Here is a 16298-nt window from a genome sequence, read left to right on the forward strand (position 1 = left end):
AGTTCTCTATTTTGTACAGAGCATCATTGTAAAGTCTGTAAATATGTCAGCATTCTGGATGCGGCAACAATCACTGAGGAGGAAAAACTAAATCTGTGAGAGAAAGATATATTTCTTCAAAGTTGGGTCCAATACATGGATAAGGCATGCTTCTGAAGGCTTTCATCCACTTATCACTGTTTGTTGAAATTAATAAAATACATGTTATATTTATTCTGTTGCTTCTTGTTCAAGTTGACATGAGTGACCTGTTACTAGGAATTGCAGTAACCATTGAGTAATAGAGTTCATCATCATATCAAATTGATTTAAAAAGGCTTTTTTTTAAATTAGTAAAGCAGTTAATAATATACAGTATGTACAGTGAGTGTACAGACTGGGACAAATTGAGTGGGGTCTGAGTCATACATGGTGTCGGTATCCATTACATGTAATACATTATTAGGGGGCGGCGTCTGAAAGTGCCGAGCCATATATAAGCCTGCCACCCCCGCAGGAATGATGGCACTGGATACAGTTCGAAGGACTTAAACGAGTTGGGAATTAGCTGCCACCTCCAACATGCCGTCCAAGCCTGCCCCAATAAAAAAGGCGGCTAAGAAAGAACCAGCCAAGAAAGAGGAGGCAAAGGCTCCAGAGCCGGCTCCTGAACCCGCCCCGGAGCCCGCTCCCGTGGAGGCCCCCCCGGCTGAAGCTGCGCCTGCCCCAACCGAGGGAGAGGCCCCTGCTGCCGAGGGAGAGGCTGCGCCACCTGGTAATTACCCGTGCACAGCAGTGTCTCAAACGGCCCACCTTTAATCATTTTTCTCGATGGCTGAACTTTTGATAAGTCGGTAACTCTTTAATTGATCCAATGGTAACTTTTTAGACACATGCACTTCTGAGGGGTCAGTGTGAACTGTTCAAATGTTTACTTTTGCCCTTCTGCAGAAACATAATGACGCTAACTTGCATGTTGCATGTTTTACAAGCAGATAATCCTAAAAGTCACAGTGCATTATGAAACGTTTGTTGTAGGAATGTATGTTGACAGTGCATGTTTATCGACTAAAATGCGTTTTTCTATAATCTACAACACTTAAATTCGTCTTGTTGAACACTGATTTTGAAATCTAGCGCCAACATCAATGCTCCCACTGACTTGACTCACAGTCACACAGAGGAGTATGTGTTCATTTTTATTTGAATCGTTTAACTCCATGCTGGAAATGCACACTCAGTGATGTCTTCTACCATAAAAATGAGTGCACTAACCCTTAATATCAGCTGCCACTCCTGCTTTTGAGGAATTGCCAGCTGCCTCCACTGATGATGGTAAATTAAAGGACTTCACTTGTTCATTAGTGCTTTAGCAACTACTCTAAGTGACTTCTTGATAAAACTTTCTGCAGTGCTTAGTCTCAAAACATGTTCCACCTTCCTCAATGCATTAATTGATAATATATAACACTTAATAATAACTACTTTGAGTGCAGCGATACAGGAGGCTGCACCAGCAGCAGTCTCTGCTGGTGTTAATCCAACCTGCAAAAATAGAAAACGTGTTCCTCTTCACTCCTCTCTCTCCTTAACAACTGAGATGATTTTGTCATTTGAGACTAACTGGATGGAAATTCTCCATGTGATAGCATTGTTAATCCTTTGAATTCCCAGCAAAGGGGACAGAGAGCTGTGAGATGCATAGCTGGATTATATTTGATGCTGTTGCTCTGCTCATTATATGCTGCCAACAATAATACAAATGCCTGTTTAACATCAGCTGAAGCTGCTGAGGCACCTGTACCAGAAGAGCCTAAACCACCTACGCCCCCACCACCCAAAGGTAACCTTTTCATGAAAGCGAAAACTTTATTTAAAAACCTATTTCATTGTTTTTTGTCATTTGCTTTGTGCTTATTACAACATTAAAATAGGAAAATGTATTCCAACATACTATAAGCTTTGTCTTTAAAATTCATTCATGTAATAATTGTATTTTATGTGGCATCTGCAGAGCCCACAAGCGCTCCTGTGGATCTCTTTGTTGAGGATAAGAACGATACTTCGGTCACTATCATTTGGAGCCAGCCAGAGAACATTGGGGCTTCAGGTCTAGATGGGTACACCATTGAAGTCTGCAAGGATGGAAGTAAGCCCAGCTCTTCTCTGAACCACGTGCATCATATAGCAGCATGTCCACGAAAGGGGTCAGATAGTGGTATTAATATACCCTGACAGAAATGTCAGCTGACCTTTGAATTACTTTTTCAGCTGCAGATTTTAGGGTTTCACAACGTGCATCTTTAATTGCATCATAGTTTTTCATTTTTATTTTTTCAAAATATAGTCAGGAAATTCTTATTCTTTTCTGTTTTAAAGTGTGTCAGGCACATCAGCAGCAGCTGTTCCTGAAGTGTCAGCCGCAGAGTTATATCACGAGCTACCTAACTTCTCCCTACAAGGAAAGAGGCATTTCAGGAGCCGCTGCAGTCTTGCTGGATGTTCTGCATTTAGACTTACAGCACTAAGCTAATGTCAGCAGCAATACAGTGCAGGCTTGATTTAGCAGACCCGCACAGCAATTTAATGAATATGAACGCTGCAAAAAAGGAGTGCTCACTGTCCTGCATTTTTCTTAGTGCCTGATAATTTGTATAAATTCACTCAAAATCAAACTCACTCTTTCAACATTTTGCATATTGGGCAGACTCTTCCTTTGAAAAACAACAGCTTTTTAAACTCATTCATCATTGTGTGTAATTTTTCTCATCCAGCTGAGGATTGGAAAGCAGTTAATGAAGAACTGCAGAAGTCTTCCCGCTTTGTTATCAAGAACCAAACCACTGGTGACCGCCTGAAGATCCGAGTGGTTGCTGTGAACGAAGGTGGCCGCAGTCCTCCCGTTAGCCTCCCTGAGCCTGTGTTGGTGAAGGAGGTCGCTGGTAAGAAGTGTTTCCAATAGAGAACATAATCTGAACATTTTCTATAAGGGAATTTTACCTCTTGGAAAACCAATTATTTACAAGATAAACTAAAGGGTACTAAATCCTGAATTAACAATACTATTTAATATATTGTCCATACTATTTATGTATTTAATACCATAAACTAATTGTTTTACAATTAATCAACCATAAAAGCTGTAAAAAATCATTCCAAAATCAGGCCATTCTCTACTCTTATTTCCCAATTTTTACATCAGTGCTGTTTAATAAATCCACTAGATAAACAGACGTTCTACATCATATGTATGAAATTAAACTTTCTCCCAGGTGCTAAATGATTAAATTTAGTGTTTTAAGAGGACAGTGCGTACCATCTGAAACAGATATAGCCTAAAGTTTATCACGAGAAAGGGGAGTTGCAAAGTGCAGGAGTCAAAGCTAAGAAGCTCAGCAATGTTTTTCCTCTCAGCTGTCCATGTCCTGTTGGCACATGCCTGCAATGTTGCATTTTAAAACTGTGGTGTTCTCTCTTGTTTCCACTTTAAGTTGAAACCCCGACCGAGCTGGCAACAGTGTGATAATTACACACTTGATAAGTGGACGGTTTTACTTTTGCTGCACACCTTACAGTGTTAATCATAGACAGTATATGTATCTGAGCTGAATTGCTGTGAAAGATGATTGGACCCTGAGGGCTTTATAAGGAGGAGCTGCATGACTCTGGGTCCCCTCACAAATCATCGTTATGTGTAATGGAGAGTCAAACAGGGAGGGAAGGCAACTTGATCCCAGCTGAACTGGCAGTCTTTCAGTAGTCACATTAACCATCGTGTTCACCATAGCGGGTGGCCTCCATATAGAATCAACTTATGAATGGTTTCCTACAAAATTACCACAAAGCTTTAGAAAATAACTGGGATGTCTGTGCTGTTAACACAGACTTTTCTATGGAGGGTTTGGCATTGCTTCGTGATCCCTGCCAGGATTCACGCTGAGGGGAATGTCAGGCTCCCTTCTCTAAGATCGATGGTGTCAAGTGATCTGACTGCAAGCATTTAGGGAAGGGTTAAGAGCAGAGAGGGGGTGGATGGGAAATTCCAGCGTGTCCTGACTCAGAGTAGAGAGGGGGTGGATGGTATCCTTCTAACCTCTCAGATGACACCTAAATCTCATGACACCGCTGGAGATTCACTGTTTATCTTGAAACATGCCATGGACTTTACAGCACAAATCTTTATTAAGGTTAATCCTCTCCACATGAAGTGATAAGACACCTAACATGCAGTGTATACTTTCTAATACCTTAGCTTACCCTCTTTTTGATTTTTTTTTTTTATACAGTTAACAGTTTACATCCCATTTAATGTTTACTCATCATTTGCTTTTAGGAGTGTCCAGATGAGTGTCTGCTTATCTCATCTGCGATTTTAATGCATTCTGATGTGAGTGGGGGTAACCGAATCTCCAAATCATGCGTCATGAGAAGCGATATACTGACTAAAGTACGCCTGCTTTATTTAGAGACCTGACAAATGTTGCTGGGCTGCACTCAGCAGGTGTTGCTTCTCTGCAAATCACTTTTACAAACAAGCTACAGCAGGACACTTCCAAGTGTTTAACCATCTGAAACATTTCTGTTTTTCATTCACTGATTGTCAGCTTTCAGTTACATCGCACAAAAGAGACTACACAGCAAGGAGCTAAACAACAAGTGTAGATCAATTTTTGTGAATACGATAATAAATAAAGCAACAATTAAGGCATTCATATCAACTTTATGTTAATTTGATTTATATTGATTTTGGCATGAAAACATACAAATGTAATGTTTATAAAATTACATGTTCATAGGTCTCAGTTTCTTTCATATGCAACTTCATGTGTATGCCATATTAATAAAGATGCATATATATGAATTTACATGCCTGTACACTCAAATACTATCTTGCTTAAGTACTCTCCTATGTTGTAATGCACTAAATAGATCGAAAGACTCTATATAACTCCTAATCGCTCCCTCACTTACTTACTCAAGATCCTGTTGAGACTTTTCAAAACAAACTGAATCACGTGAAAGAGCAGATTGTTTACGGATGAGAAGTGAAAAAGAGCCGCCAGGTGCTAAAAAATAAACCGTAGACTCAAACGTTAGAACAGGCTTTTCCCCGCAGCACGCCGTGTAATAAATACTCACAAAGAAAACGGCGGCCGTTACAACTTATGTCTAAAAATGTATAGTTTCATGCATCTGTTAAAACACTCGACTCCAGCTACACGACGCGCAGCTGGAAACACTTCCCGCAAGTCGAGCTGCCCGAGATTCACAGAATTTACAGAAAATGTTACATTTTTGTGATTTATATCGTTATCGGGACGATAGAATTCTTATATCGGGATATGAGATTTTGGTCATATCGCACAGCCCTACAGTCAACTATACAAACTCATCAAGAATAAATAAAAAAATATCACAGCTAGTGTAAATAACAATAAACCATTTTAAAAATGACTCTCTTGCTTGACAGAGACTGCAATATATTTTTCACACAACATAATGCAGGCAGCACGAGGATGTGGTGGTTAGAACTGTTATCTCTCAGCAAGAAGGTTCTGGGTTTCAATCTAGTGGGTGGGACCTTTGCGTGTCCTCTCTGAGTGTCCTGGCATCCTTCCATAGTCCAAAGCCAAGCATGTTAGTTTGAATAGTGATTCTAATATGTCTTTAGGTGTGACCTGTCCAGGGTGTATCCCTCCTTTCACCCTATAACAGCTGGGTTAGGCTCCAGCTCAACTGTGGCACTGAATTGTATAAGCGGAAGAAAATGAATCAAACAGATGGATGAATGGACAATGCGATGTTAAATAATGGTTCCCATTGAGAGTAAAACAAATGATAAATAATGATATCAGGCTAGTGTATAGGGCGACAGTACCTTATGATTCACAAGTCACTATCCTATGACTGAGCCTTGTTCTTGGTTTCTCTGTTCAATAAGGACAGATCATTAGAAGGAATTGAACGTGATTTATTGATCTACAGAATTCAATTATGCTATTCGCGATTAGACTGATGACTTAACACAAGAGAATGAAATTCCAGCGGTGATGGCATTAGGCCACAATCCTAGATGTTGGTGGTGGTGAAGATAAGATGGAAACTTGGATGGAGTGACTTGCGTGAGGCGGAGATGGGGTGGAGGTGGGTTCCAAAAGAGAGAAGGAATGATTTACACTAAGCAAGTTGGAGGGGTCCTGCATACATATATCTTGCAAACAGCATACGAAAGAAAATAATTCAAATAACCATTAATTATTTTCCTCATTGATTTCCTCCCCAGATCGTCCCAAGGTCCGTCTACCTCGTTTTCTTAGGCAGAGATATGTCGCTAATGTTGGAGACAAGATCAATCTGACCATCCCCTTCACAGTAAGATTGGAAGATTTCTGTGCATTGCTCCATGGGTAATAAATAACACACTGGAATTCACTGTCTGTTTGCTTCTTCTCTCAGGGAAAACCCAAACCTGTGGTCACCTGGACAAAGAACGGGCAGCCCCTTGACACAAAGAGGGTGAACATTCGCAGTACCGAAAGAGACAGCATCCTGTTCATCCGTGCGTCTGAGAGAGAGGACTCTGGAGTGTACGAGATGTGTGTGAAGGTGGATGACTTTGAGGACAAGGCTCAAATTACCCTTCAAATTGTTGGTGAGTAAATTTCTGATACTGTGTGAGATGCCTTTAAAACTGTCCTATTTGATACTCAACCCATGCCTGTTTGTTCGCAGAGCTGCCAGGGCCTCCTGCCACTGTAAAGATTGTGGATACCTGGGGTTTCAATGTTGCTCTGGAGTGGACTGCACCCAAAGACAATGGAAACACAGAGATCACGGGTTACACAGTGCAGAAAGCGGACAAAAAAACTGGAGTAAGTATTCTGTACCAAAGGGCCGCTTGTTTTCAGGTCATAACAGCTAACTCATTCTGATGATTAATAGTCGCATTCCACTGATAAATTACATACCGCATGTCCTGAATCCCCAATACGTCTGCTAATAATCCATCATGTCTGTGTGTGTGTGTGTGTGTTTAAAGGACTGGTTCACTGTGTTGGAGCATTACAACAGACTGAATGCCACCATCTCAGACCTCATCATGGGCAACACCTACAAGTTCAGAGTGTTTAGTGAAAACAAGTGTGGAATGAGTGAGAGTGCTGCTGTTACAAAAGAAGAGGCCAAGATCTTGAAGACAGGTACTTTTTTTTAAAAAGAGCTATAAGGCATTAGAAGGAAGATATCAGAAATGTTTTAATTTATTCATTCATTCAGCAGTGGATCCTGCCTTAAATTTGAAATTGTTGGCATCTGCCATCAGTAAGTCTTTTTTAAATTTAAACTAAATTTAAATGAGAGCAGGGACAGTTTTTTGTAATCATCATCATCATCATTGTTTATTTATATAGCACTTTAAAAACACACAAGGCTGACCAAAGTGCTGAACAATAGAAACATAATACATACCATACGAATAATAAATATGATAAAATAATAAACATAGCGAAAACAATAAAATACAAGTCAGTCAACCACTGAGTCAAAAGCCAGTGAATAAAAATGCGTTTTCAATCTGGATTTAAAAACCAGCACTGATGTCGATTGCCTAATGTGAAGAGGAAGATTATTCCAAAGCTTAGGAGCCACGATAGAGAACGCTCGGTCTCCTCTCAGTTTCAGCTGTGATTTGGGGACTGAGAGCAACAGCTGCTCAGCTGACCGGAGCGAACGAGTGGGGACATAGGGCTTCAGCAAATCAGACAGATACGCAGGTGCCAGACCATTTAAAGATTTAAAAACCAATAAAAGAACTTTAAAATGAATCCTAAATTCAATTGGAAGCCAGTGCAGGGAGGCCAGGGCCGGAGTAATGTGCTCAAATTTCCTTTTACCAGATAAAAACCGTGCCGCAGCATTCTGTACTAGTTGCAGGCGTGTCAGAGTGCCCAGTCCAACCCCTATTAAAAGGGAGTTGCAATAATCCAAGCGTGAGGTTATAAAAGCGTGGATAACAGTCTCCAAATCACACCTTGAAAGAAAAGGTTTAACCTTCGACAGACGCCTGAGTTGATAGAATGACGATTTCACCACCCCATTCACGTGGCCATCAAAGGTAAGTGCAGAGTCGATTTTTAACCCAAGATTGGTAATCGAGCTCTTCAGGTGAGGGGTCAGAGCAGCAAGGTCAACATCAGGGATATCAGAGGAACGATTTGGGCCAAACAGAATTGCTTCCGTTTTACGTTCATTAGAATAGAACTAAATGAATCAAAAATTCACTTCTGTAGCGTGAAGTGTGGTTGAAATCCCTGACAGCTAATCAGGGGACCAATAAACATTAAACTATTTGATTACTATTAAGAAAATGTATCACCCACTAGTACAGTATACTGTAATCCCTTTAATCTTACTCTTAAATGCAACAAGAACAGCTGGATTTCCATTTCCTTTATTGGGAGGAAATCAATTACAGGAACCGCAGACAATCCAGACAGTTTAAAATAAAAGATCTTGTGCAGACTGAATGCTCCACTTCTGAAATCTTTTTTTTTTTTTTTTTTGTGTCCCGTTTGGATCTTTAGCCATCAGAATTGTTGTCTTAAGGCCAAGAAAGATGCCAAGCGGATTTATTTTACCAAGTGGATCATCATGGCCTTGCCATATTGGTCCATTTGATTGACCTTTATTATAATTATGAATTTATTTTATTTTCAGTTGCTACAAACGGGACAGACATGACTGGGGGATAGGACAGGGAGAAAGAATGAAAGAAAGAGGGAGAGAAAGAAAACCAAAGGGGAGAAGAGACGGTGAGAAGGGGGGGAAGAAAGAAAAAAAACCCCCAAAAACAAACAAAAACACCTGGATCACCTGTATGGAGAAAAAAAAACAGAAGAGAAAGCAAACAACAAAGAGCAACATAATAAAAAAAAAACAGCACCATCACAATAAACTTGCTAGCAGTAGATAACAGTAGATACTAAATAATAAACGATATTGTGCAGCACGCAAGATAGACAGCGCACAATGTGCTTTGAGGCAGCAGCCAAGAAAGCTGTAGTCCGCGTCTGTGAACACCCGTGTGCACACCTGTGTGCATACCTGTGTGGATCAGCATGCTTGTATTCCAAAGGTTTCTCCATGTAACGATCTGCTAGGGCGTGTGGGGAGCCATAGCCCCGTCCACCAGGGTATGAAGCAGGTATGGAGGAGATCCAGGCCCCAGATATCCAGAGGTCCCAGAGTACAAGGACCCGAGGAGGACCACCAAAGGGGGGGGAACCGTGCCACCCTCCTGGGAAGAGCTGAGTAGAGCCCCAAAGGAGAGGTCACCCCGCAGCTATGGAGCAGAGGCCAGAGGGGGTTGCAGTGGCACTTCTGAAATCTTTGACAATTTTTGCATTTCTATAAAGGACAGTTCTGGAGCCAGAAATGAACATTTTGATTTGTTTTACAATAAAAACTAAAAAACAAAATCGATTTAGCTTGCTAAAAATTTGTATGACTTAAAATGGCTTTTGACCCCGTTAGTCACATTTCTTTCCCCGGACAACCTGGTCAGGATTTGTTTTTTCTCACATGTGGCACAAAACAGGAGACAGCCCACATTAGATGTGTTTCCACTAATAGAAACACATCTGTTATGTGATCCCTGGATAAAGTGTGATGCACAACGCAATATACACAACAGCAAATTGTTTTTCTGACATTTCACTGGATAATTACCTCTATTTTTCTTATGAGCGGACAGTCAGACATCACACTGACTTTTCACTCAGAAACAGGTTAGAAACCATTTGATGTGCGATATGACTGCATCAGACAGTTTTGTTCTCCATCACCTATGTGAGGGGATGTATAGAAAAGGCCATGGCTGCAATTCATGTTTCAAATTTTTTTCATTCTACATATTTTGTGTTTTCCTCTATTTTCAGGCATTGACTACAAGCCTCCTGACTATAAGGAACGTGACTTCAGTGAGGCACCCAAGTTTACCACATCCCTGGCTGACCGGGCCACTACTGTTGGCTATAGCACCAAGCTGCTCTGCTCCGTCAGGGGATCCCCAAAAGTATAGTAACATCTCTCTCTATTTGCACTCTATTAGCACTTCAACAGCACCAATTGTAAGCTCTTGTTGGTCTCAAGACAACAGTAGTGTGCTTTTTAATTTCAGTTCAGTCTACAGTCATTAACTTGATGGACCAAGTTACTGCTTGTAAGATAGATCACAGAGATCAATTGAAGCTTTTTTTTTATAAAACTTGCTTGATGAATCCACGTGAATTGTATTTACATTCTTGTAATTCTCTAATTCAGTTCATATATTCATAATATATGAACCGCTGTCTTAAGGTGCTTTATACTGTGAGGTGGAGAGTGAACATCAGTGATCAGTCTCCTCTGCTTGCTTAAATACTTTTTAATACGTTTTTCTTCTCCCACTAAATATCACATTTTAAAAGTACAAGCGAAATAAAAATGCTCTATGTCAACACCTCAATCGAAATATCTACTACAGATAGGTGTGAAAGCTATTTTATTGGCTACTTTCTGGTTGCAGTTTTGTTTGCAAATTATCGCCATATAAAAGTGTGGGGACGTACCCTTCTATTAAATTCTTCATACAGACTCTTACAGAAAGAAAGAAACATCACAATAATCGCAAGTAATGCTAAAAGGATAATAACTAGGTAAGAATCTTCGAAGTGCTGATCTCATGTAAAACCACACCCCAAATGTCCACCCGGGTTCATCATACTTCAGCACTGTAATTCACATGTATTATTAGGTCCCTGTTACTACTACTACCTGTTATTAACAAAATACAGAAGTTGAAGAATGTTTGCTTTGCTTAGATAATCGCTACATATGTAGAACCTCCGACACAGTTCTGGTCTTTAAAATATTAAAGTCTAAATGTGCATGCAGATTCGATTTTACCAGAGGTGCAAACTAGCTAGACTGTTCCATAGGCACCTTCTTCCTTAAACATACGAAAGCTGCACCCATTAGCTCATTAGCTCACTGTCTCAGTCCCTTACCTCTTCTTTCATGTCTGCAATCCACTAGGTCACCAACAGGATGTAGGATAAATGGTACTAAGCACAATACGATGCAAAGAGGCCACCAGATATTTATTATCTTTTAATGCCACTAAACTCCCAAGCTGTGTGTGTGTACGTTGTTTCTGCTTCAGTCCCAAAGCCACAAATATGTCAACAATACTTCTGTTCATAGTCTTTGCAAGGTGTTTTGCTCTTTACATCCAGTTATACTGTATGAATCGGTTTTTCTACAGCCCAAGATTGTGTGGATGAAAAACCAGATGATTATTGGAGATGACCCCAAGTTCAGGCAGATCTGTGTCCAGGGTATCTGCTCCCTGGAGATCCGAAAGCCTGGCAACTTTGACGGAGGTGTGTACTCCTGCAGAGCCAAGAATGATCACGGAGAGGCAACTGTCAGCTGCAAGCTGGAGTTCAAACGTAAGTCAGGATCTTAAAGCTGTACTAAAATCCGAGGTCTTTTGGATATGTGTAAAAACTCTATTTCAGCTGTAGGACTTGCTTTGCCAGTACCCAGTATCTTGAATATCACGTGTCTTTGTTATACAGAGCCAGTGATTGCAGATGCCGACAAGAAATAAGCTGACATCGTGACGCTCACAGGTGAGAAATCTGATTTATTTATTTTTTATACTTTGACACTTTATTTGCTCTCAGAATATCAGTACACCAAGTATACAACTTTGTCACAACACTTTTAACAGAACGGTAATATTTCGGGGTTAGCTTTGATTGTAGTGCTGTTGTAGCTGGACATTTGTGTCAAAACAATTAAATAAGATCCATTGGATAGGTTGATCTATGTGTGTCTTCACCAGCTGCCTAAATGACTTGGTGTCCATACTTGGAGAGAACTAAACTTGGAAAACATGGCCACTGCCACTGAAATGCTCCAATCAGTAGCACCCATAAATTAAAACTGTAATGACTCCCCATGCACTCAGTTTGGAGACTTAATCACATTTCATCAACTCAGCAGAAGTAGCTGCAGAAGCTTCCTTCAGGAGCATTTTATTTGTAGGTCACTTCTTAACACTTAAACAGTACAACACATTAAAAAAATACAAGAAAATTATTTATGTGTGCTTTGTTTCAAATCACTGCTGTTTTTGCAGCTTAATTTATTCCTTAGCATATGTTTTTGCTATTTGTTCAACTGATCCAATCCCAAATTAGACTCAGAAGGAAAGGGGCCTTTGCAGTCTCAGGTGCCTGACAGTGTTTCTAAAATGGTCATCCACACTGATAAAAAAAAAACTTTTGTAGTTTAAATAATGTCTTTGTTTCCCTGCAGGAAGGTGCTGGATTCCTGGAAGAACATGTTTATATGGCTGGTGACCACACTGCCTAATGGATGTAGACTGATCTATCGCCAAGCGCTAACAAATATTATGATGAACAATGAATTATGATGAAAAATAATTACAATTAAATATTAAATATCATCAGTATCGCTACAACTGCATTTTTAAGTCCATATCCTTGCCCACAATCAGCTTTTTCCCCAACAACAAAGTCTATTGTAACTAAATTATGAATTTGTCAGACACTGTTCTTTCCTATTTTATCATCTAACACCAAGAATTTTGCAGGATGGATCTTCTGTTCCTCGTAGGAGAACTACATGTAACATCAATGAGTTTATACCAATAAACTATTTAATTTCTGGTTTTATTTTTTCAATACATTGTTTTCTGTAAATTGTAACCACTGCCATGTAATGGCTTCTATTGTGTACAGCAGTTTAAATAAAAACTTAATATTGTGCTATGATAATCTGTAAAAGCTCTATGGAGGGAAAAAATAAAGCAGGGATCATACATGGAGTACACTTATGGTGTTATATATTTATATAGATTGCAATTGTTTACGTTGATAAAACAAGCTATGCTTGCTGAGGTTTTTAGAATATAGTAACACTTCATTTTTTAGGCCTGTTGGTACTGATTTACTTTATTTACTAATTAAGTGTGCTACTAATTTGAGCAAAAATAAAGAATTCAGTTGCTCCAAATACAAATAATGGATTCCATGTAATTGTACACAAAGTCTTTGAGCAGGTTAGGTAAGCCAAACACATTTAAAAATGCTGTTTTTAAAATTCAATACTACCTGAAAGATAAATACAGGTTTAAACTCAGTTTTGAAATTCATATTTTCTTTATAATTTTTTTCCATATCCACACATTTATCTAATACCTTTCCCTTTCAATGCCAATATTGCTACTGAGTATATGAGGCTTCTGGATGAAGTCCAGTAAGAAACTGGAGACAGCAGTGTTGTTCATGTGACTCTTACAGACCCAAAAGTACTAGAGCATGCCAGAACGTCCGTAATAATAATACCAGTGTATAATACTGAACTTGTAACTATTTGGTCTTGAAGTCATTGGCATAGTGATACAGTACCAGGCAGAATGCCAGAGATATCCAGGTTACAGAGACGCATGGGTTCACACACAGGCTGACAAAATTAGCCCTAGTGCTCCATCTCCCATGGGTTATTTTAGGGATCAGTAGCTCAGCTGGCAAAATGTGCTTTTAAGTCACAGTAGCCAACTGATATAAAATTTTTTAAAAGGAATGGATAAATAAAACTATTCTGGTGGCAAAGTAATAAAAAAGGGAAAAGTGTTCAAAACCTACATCTTAATGAGTGACCCAGCTAAAAAAGAAAAGGCAGCTTTATTCAGATTATTTGAGTGTGGCGCCCTCTAGTGTTTCAATTAAGTAATGACATCTAGAGGAACTAGAAATAAAAGGATAGACTGTCAAATGAAAACTATATCCATAAGTCACAATAAAACCCGCAAACATGACTTTTAGAGGTCAACAAAGATCAACACAGTCAAGTGTAATTTATATGTCTTTAAATAGATAGGCTCCATTGTTTCCTGACATTTTAAGGTACTTGCTTAATTTGCATAGTGCAGCTTTAACCTGTGGGCTATGAGCCATAATGGGTCTCAAGCCTACTTCTAGCTGTTCCCTGGATGCTGACATGCCGCAATAGGGTCATGGAGCAAGAGACTTCCTGTCTAATTTAGATCCTGCACTGAAAAGGTTTCCAGCTCCCAATGAAAGGCGTCATTATATCACAGATGGACTGTGTAAAAACATGCATTAAATAATATATTATATCCACCAAAAAAATATTAATAGTAGAGTGAGGATTACGGGTTTTTCTTCTACTTTGAGATCAAAACATTGCTGTAAGGCAAAAAATATATACTGCAGATATCCAGAAATTCTGTTAAAAAATTGTTAATGTAGTTTTTGGATATATTCCAAATAGCAGAAAGAACTCCCTAGAAGAAAGAGGTCCGTGGACGGCAGCCATCTGTCTCAAACAGTTACTCTGAGTGAGTGGAGGGAGCATTGAGGGAAACCACAAGGAAAAGCACTGGATATGTTGGTGAGGCCAGCAACTGCAGACCAAAAATGTGTGGTTACAAAGATACCTGTAGAAAGGTAGCAGGGAGACGTTTGGTTCAAAGCACAGCTGTTCATCCTCATAGTGCAGCTAACATCATTGTATTCTTTGTCTCGTTTCACTATTACATCTTCATTTTATATGTGAGCCTCATTAGACTCCCTGCTTCACCTTTATGAAACCAGACCTTCACAGCTGCTTCAGGCACATATTCTGCCTCTAATCTCCATGTTGAATTACCACCTTTCATCTATTCCAATTTATTGCTATAACGTTCAGCAGGAGGCAATCACCAAATATCTTCTGGCTGAATAATTGGATTCTATCAAAACTTTTTTTTCTCCATCATCCTCCCCTCTGATCAAGAATAGGAGCAAATCAGCACAGCAGAATGTAAAGTTCATAAAAAACCTGGATGCTTCAGTGATGCAGCATCTGTGACACATCTTGCGGTGTTGCTCTAATTGTGGGTAATGCGCCGAGCACTGCCCGGTCACTGCTACAGGATGTCAAGGGTAACGCCAAAGGCAACGAAATGGTGCGTCGCTCTTGAAGGGTAGCCTGACTGCCATTTGCTGCAGAGTTTTGGCTATGGTCCCAGAAGGTTTAATAAGCGTAATGGTGAAACTGGCCGTCACAACAGTGTCCTGTCGTTGCTTTTCATTAACAAATGTTGCACCAGTAAATCAGCTGGATAGACTGTCTGAGCACACTTTTCATTTGCCAAAGATTTAGGCTGTTAAGGAGGAATGAGAAGTGGATACTGTTATGCGCAAACAAACACATTCCTCCTCATTTCTTTTAAACATTTACAGGTACTGTTTGGGGAAATTGGTGCCTCTGGAAATTGTGTATTTTTATGCTTCTCCCCGACCACACAGTACGTGGATTTTTCTGGAGGAAACTGCAGAGGAAGGCTGTCCAGCTACCATATTTCAAATTAAGATGGCAGAATGAGATTTCATTTAGTCAGTTTCATTCTTTAAAAACCAAGATACTAAATAAATATGTGAAAAGTAAAAAAAAGAAAACAAAAACAAAAAAACAGCCGTCTTAAAGCTTATGGTATATCACAAAACCTTAAAGAGATGGCCAGTAGACAAGTATACAGTAATATGCTGTCAAACCAAACTAGACATTTCTCTGCTGGCATCCTGCTGCATTAAAGCTCTACATATATCACCTTGACTCACTGACCTTTGCACTTTTTGTTGTTGAATACTATCTCCCATGTGAATGACACAGTTATGTGTCTCATCCTACTTTCTAAATTATTTACCAGTTACATGTTGGGTGCTTCTGTAGAGTGGGTGAACTACTTTGCCATTTCTGCTTCACATTAACTGCTTCAGAAAAAAAACAACAAACTTCCCATCTGTGTTCTGCTTGCCTCTATACTGCAGCAAAAACAGCCCAAGTCACTCCCCCTCTCCCATCCTCTCTCTCCCTTTCACCTCCTCCCCCTTTTCCTCTATCCTCTCCGCTCACACCTCACTGCACTCAGGTCCCCATACAGTTCCTGCAGCAGGGAGGTACAGCACCTTAAATCAAGCTCTGTTTTGAGAGGCACTGCAGACTGCTGGTTTCCACGTTCACCCTTCTTTTCATCACTCATCGATCCCCCTGTTTTTATACTCCCTCCTGCTCCTCTCTTTGTCCCCCCCCCTTTCTGGTTTTCCTCCTGCGTCTAATTCTCAAAGCTCAGCAGTCCCTGTCTGCTTGTACTGAGGGAAAAAGTGATAGAGTGAGGAAGAAAAGAGGAGGAGCACAGCTATTAGTGTGCCAAAGAAAATCTAGACCCCTCCCTATCCAACTGA

The 16298-nt window shown here is 39.9% G+C and overlaps 1 protein-coding gene across 1 annotated transcript; it reads left to right on the forward strand.

The window, feature by feature from the left end:
- The first annotated feature begins 491 nt into the window (after positions 1-491).
- Positions 492-12874, forward strand: mybphb (myosin binding protein Hb). Its single transcript, XM_026167010.2, has 12 exons — positions 492-754; positions 1760-1822; positions 1994-2128; positions 2754-2921; positions 6263-6351; positions 6436-6631; positions 6712-6851; positions 7019-7178; positions 9915-10051; positions 11282-11468; positions 11598-11651; positions 12343-12874. Exons 1-11 carry the CDS (start codon positions 562-564, stop codon positions 11627-11629), a joined length of 1500 nt encoding a protein of 499 aa, XP_026022795.2. The 5' UTR covers positions 492-561; the 3' UTR covers positions 11630-11651; positions 12343-12874.
- Positions 12875-16298: the final 3424 nt, after the last annotated feature.

The sequence above is a fragment of the Astatotilapia calliptera genome, chromosome 5 (assembly GCF_964374335.1).
Source record: "Astatotilapia calliptera chromosome 5, fAstCal68.1, whole genome shotgun sequence".
NCBI classification, from domain to species: domain Eukaryota; kingdom Metazoa; phylum Chordata; class Actinopteri; order Cichliformes; family Cichlidae; genus Astatotilapia; species Astatotilapia calliptera.

What these genes read in the sequence shown, in the direction of transcription:
- mybphb (XM_026167010.2), top strand. Translation starts at nt 562, where the DNA reads ATGCCGTCCAAGCCTGCCCCAATAAAAAAGGCGGCTAAGAAAGAACCA. An exon ending in AATTACCCTTCAAATTGTTG is followed by an intron (nt 6,632 to 6,711) that starts GTGAGTAAATTT and finishes GTTTGTTCGCAG; the next exon opens with AGCTGCCAGGGCCTCCTGCC. An exon ending in CTGCAAGCTGGAGTTCAAAC is followed by an intron (nt 11,469 to 11,597) that starts GTAAGTCAGGAT and finishes TTTGTTATACAG; the next exon opens with AGCCAGTGATTGCAGATGCC.